Source organism: Populus nigra, chromosome 10 (genome assembly GCF_951802175.1).
Source record: "Populus nigra chromosome 10, ddPopNigr1.1, whole genome shotgun sequence".
Taxonomy (NCBI): Eukaryota; Viridiplantae; Streptophyta; class Magnoliopsida; order Malpighiales; family Salicaceae; genus Populus; species Populus nigra.
In genome coordinates, this window is record NC_084861.1 from 9572209 (window position 1) to 9576478 (window position 4270).

General features: G+C 36.9%; 1 protein-coding gene across 3 annotated transcripts; it reads left to right on the top strand.

Moving 5' to 3' along the window:
• Positions 1-313: 313 nt before the first annotated feature.
• Positions 314-4036, top strand: LOC133705942 (ACT domain-containing protein ACR4-like). 3 transcript variants are annotated; one of them, XM_062131399.1, is made up of 8 exons: positions 314-851; positions 1322-1394; positions 1531-1576; positions 1674-1788; positions 1904-1971; positions 2082-2672; positions 2776-2880; positions 3398-4036. In XM_062131399.1, the coding sequence occupies exons 1-8, from the start codon at positions 848-850 to the stop codon at positions 3737-3739; spliced, it is 1344 nt and encodes a 447-aa protein (XP_061987383.1). In that variant the 5' UTR covers positions 314-847; the 3' UTR covers positions 3740-4036. The 3 variants fall into 3 exon arrangements, with proteins under 3 accessions (XP_061987383.1, XP_061987382.1, XP_061987381.1); XM_062131398.1 differs by lacking the exon at positions 314-851 and adding an exon at positions 887-963; XM_062131397.1 differs by lacking the exon at positions 314-851 and having other exon boundaries at positions 974-1394.
• The last annotated feature ends 234 nt before the right edge of the window (positions 4037-4270 follow it).

A 4270-nucleotide genomic window follows, 5' to 3' on the forward strand; every position in this document is an offset into this window, starting at 1 on the left:
CTTGTCATTTAAAATATTTGAAAAGAAAAGAAAAAATAACTAAGTTTTCTAATTTTTAAAAATATATAAAAAATCCGGATTCCTTATTTTTTTAATATTTAATTCGAGAATTGCCTCAAATAAAACCAAGACTTGCACCTACCCATTAACCCATGGACTACACCCACCCAGATCCATAAAATGGTCCCCTCCACGAAGCTTGGAGATTTATTGCCTCACCGCCATTCTAAGAAACACGTGGTTAGATTAATCCCCCTTCATTTTTAAGGGTTTAGCCCTTCACTCGCGCACTCGAGCAATGAGCAACCAACGCTAAAATATGCTTGGGTGCATTTAATACTCTTCCCCTCTCAAACTTGGGAACTCTCCTTTAAGTACTGATTTACGAGAGCCAGCAATTGAAACAGCGAACTCATCACCATCCTAAAGAGAATAACCCAATAAACTAGAGAGAAAGAGGAAGAGGAACACACGTACTGTTTTTTTTTTTCGTTGGTATATTTCGTTCTATTGTATTTTTTTCATAGAAATTGCAGGTTTTTGGAGTACTGGGGTGTCTGATTTTAGAAACAAAAATAAATACACACAGGGAGTAATCAAATTTATTAATATTAAATTAAGGTTTCCTTCTTGCTAGAGTCCTGAGATCTCTCTGGGGATACTTGCTCTCTCTTCTGGTTTCTCTCTCTCTCTCTCTCTCTCTCTCTCTATACATATATATAGACTCACACACACACATGCCTATGCGTATATGCAAGAGAGTTATCTTTCTTTCTTGAATCTTGAGAGAACCAAGACAACTACTTTGGTTCAGTACTAGTACTTCACTGAGGCATCAAGAACTATAATGGGTAGGCGTGGATTTTTTCTCTTTTCTGTTTTTTATTTTTGGGTGATGGGCTTTTGTTAATTAGGTGATTGTTTCTGTTTTTTAATTCTGTTTCCAAGGGTTTTTGATGCGGGGTATGTGTGTTTCCTAGTCATATTGTGTCTGTGTGATCTTAATTACAACATTTATGCCAGTAAATTATTTCTTCCCTTGTATTTGTGCTTTATTTTACACATATTTACATATCCTCTCTGCTTTAGATTTCTCTCTTTATTCCAAAATTTGTTTTGAGAAAAAAGTGATTGTTAAGGATTCCGTTATAATTTAGGAGTGCCTTTTATCAGTTATCCGTACTGTTTTGGGCTATTAGGAGTATGTGTTTTGCGTTGATGATGGTTATTTCTCAAGAAACCAACTTTTTGGTTTTATGGGCTGGTTTTGTTCTCATAGCTTTTCTTTTTTATTTTCCGTTCAAAATTTTTATTTCTACAGAGGTCAACATGAGCTTTTCAAATGATATGGATGATGAATATGAGAAGCTCTTTAGGAGATTGAATCCACCGAGGTGCGTATCATTCAGATTCTTTATCTTCTTTTCTGAATTTTCCCATTGGAAGTGACCTAAAATTATGAAGCGAATCAGATTTATCTCTGTTTTGTTCACTTTTTTTTTCCCTTATTTTTTTGTGTGTGTGTGTTAGGGTTGTGATTGATAATGAAGCTTGCAAGAATGCTACTGTTATAAGGGTAAGGTTTTTGTCCTTTTTTGGGGTATGCGCGTGCTCGAGTCTCCCATTATTCTTGGTGTTCAACTGGGTACCAATCGTTTCATTTTGTGATACAGGTTGACAGTGCTAACAAACATGGAAAACTTCTTGAAGTTGTTCAAGTCCTCACTGATCTGAACCTTATCATAACCAAAGCTTACGTATCCTCTGATGGTGGATGGTTCATGGATGGTAATACTTTTTTTTTCCTTTTTTTTTCGGTTCCTAATTTAGCTTTTCTTTTTGGAGCATAAAAGGTTGATTATTTTGAGGTTCTCTTTCTTCTTCTTCTTCTTTTTTCCACCAGTTTTTAATGTTACGGATCAAGATGGAAACAAGGTTACCGATGAAGCAATTCTAGATTATATTACAAAGGTGAGTCGTTATTTTTTGATTGATATTATTTTTTTGAACTTTTTGTTCTGCTTCTTTATTTTTGGTTGGTTGAGGTGCAAACAGATCTGATTATTTGGTTTTATCTCAAGTCGTTAGGGACAGAATCTTGCTTTACATCTTCCATGGGATCTTTTGGGGTTAAACAATCTATAGATCACACTGCAATTGAGTTAACAGGAAGTGACAGACCAGGGCTGCTATCTGAAGTGAGTGCTGTCCTCGCCCATTTAAAATGCAATGTATTGAATGCAGAGGTCTGGACACACAATATGCGGGCAGCAGCCGTGATGCAAGTAACTGATGATGAAACTGGGTCAGCAATTACTGACCCGGAGAAGCTATCGAGGGTCAAGGAACTTCTTTGTAATGTACTGAAGGGCAGTAACAAATATAGGGGAGCTAGGACTGTCGTGTCTCATGGGGTCACCCATACTGAGAGAAGGCTTCACCAAATGATGTTTGCTGATAGGGATTATGAACGAGCTAACAATGATGTATTGGATGAGAAGCAAAGACCTAATGTGAGTGTGGTGAATTGGTATGAGAAGGACTACTCAGTGATAACTATAAGAAGTAAAGATAGACCAAAGCTTCTCTTCGATACGGTGTGCACATTGACAGACATGGAGTATGTAGTTTTTCATGCTAATATAGATGCCGAGGGTCCAGAAGCTCATCAGGTATAAATCATTTGCGTTTTAATTTCCTCCACAAATGTATTTAGGGATGACTGATCTTTGCACTTGATTGTGTTGGCCCGTGGATTTATGGATTCTTTTGTAGGAATATTATATCAAGCATGTTGATGGTTCCCCTGTAAAATCAGAGGCAGAGAGACAAAGAATTATACAATGTCTTGAAGCAGCTATTGAAAGAAGAGTATCTGAGGTAAGTGCACCATGGTACATTCAAATCTGAGACTGTTGTTAAGCTTTACTTGTAAAAAATTCCTCCTTTTACCAAAATCATGCATCCAACTAAGAGGGTGTCGAGCTATTCAGTCTTTACTAGCATCGCTACGGAGGCGATGCAGAGTTTGATGAAGTGTAAGAGATGATTTTATTATTAGGATAATGACTTTGAATTGGCATATTGAACAATGATGGGCTGACCCTCACCAGTCAAAAGCTCTTGCTATTGTGTATTCCATGGCTTTGTCAGATTATATTTAGTTTTATTTGTTTGTATTGTAGATATTGATGCTTTGATTCTGTTAGGAATTCATTCGCTTGCTTGTATGGAAGTTGGAAAGTTTCTTGTTTGTTGTGTACTATAATGTGCAACTTGTTGAGAACGGCTGATAACATGATAACAAAGGCTTATTGGATGTCTTTTGGATTTTAGCTGTTATTTTAAGACTGTATTTCACTATTTTAAATGATTGATTTGTTTCCTCCTAATTCAGGGCTTGAAGCTAGAGTTATGCACTACGGACAGAATTGGGCTGCTATCTGATGTTACTCGTATCTTTCGTGAAAATAGCCTTACTGTCACCAGAGCAGAAGTTACAACAAGAGCAGGCAAAGCTGTTAATACATTTTATGTTAGTGATGCATCAGGGTATCCTGTTGATGCTAAAACCATAGATTCCATCCGGCAAGCAACCGGCCAGACCATACTGAAGGTGAAAGGCAGTCCTGAAGAGTTAAAACCGGTCTCTCAGGAATCACCCACAAAGTTTCTCTTTGGAGGTCTCTTCAAATCGAGATCTTTTGTAAACTTTGGATTGGTTAAGTCGTATTCTTGAATAAACTGTTAGTTCGCTCCCCATGTATATTAAAACTGTCTGCTGGAAACACTCACTGTAGATAGATAACCAGTCCTTTTAGCATACTGTGTGACTTGAGTTTAGGAACAAAGGCATTTGTCGCAGAAGGTAGGGGCTGGAGAGTTCTGAGGAGAGTAGTTGAGAATGCCTGTAAATACGCCTATTACCCCTTTCATTGAGCTTCAACTGTTACTGTAGATCCAATTTGATGTTGGAGCTAGGAAAGCATTTAATTACACCAAGGAAATCTAACTCGTGCAGATAATTTCCAGTCTAGTCTATGTTTCCGTCTTTGCTTCTGTTTTCCATTGGCTTTTGTTAACACCAATATTCTATCTAGACTATGGATTGTATAGTATGCCACTCTACTTTAAAGGTTCGCGCTATGTATGCCACTCTACTTTAAAGGTTCGCGCTATGTATGCCATGCTGAGGCTTCAAAAAAAAAAAATTAAAAAAAAAATATTAAGAAATTATTTCACATTATTATTAAATTAGATTCAATAGGTA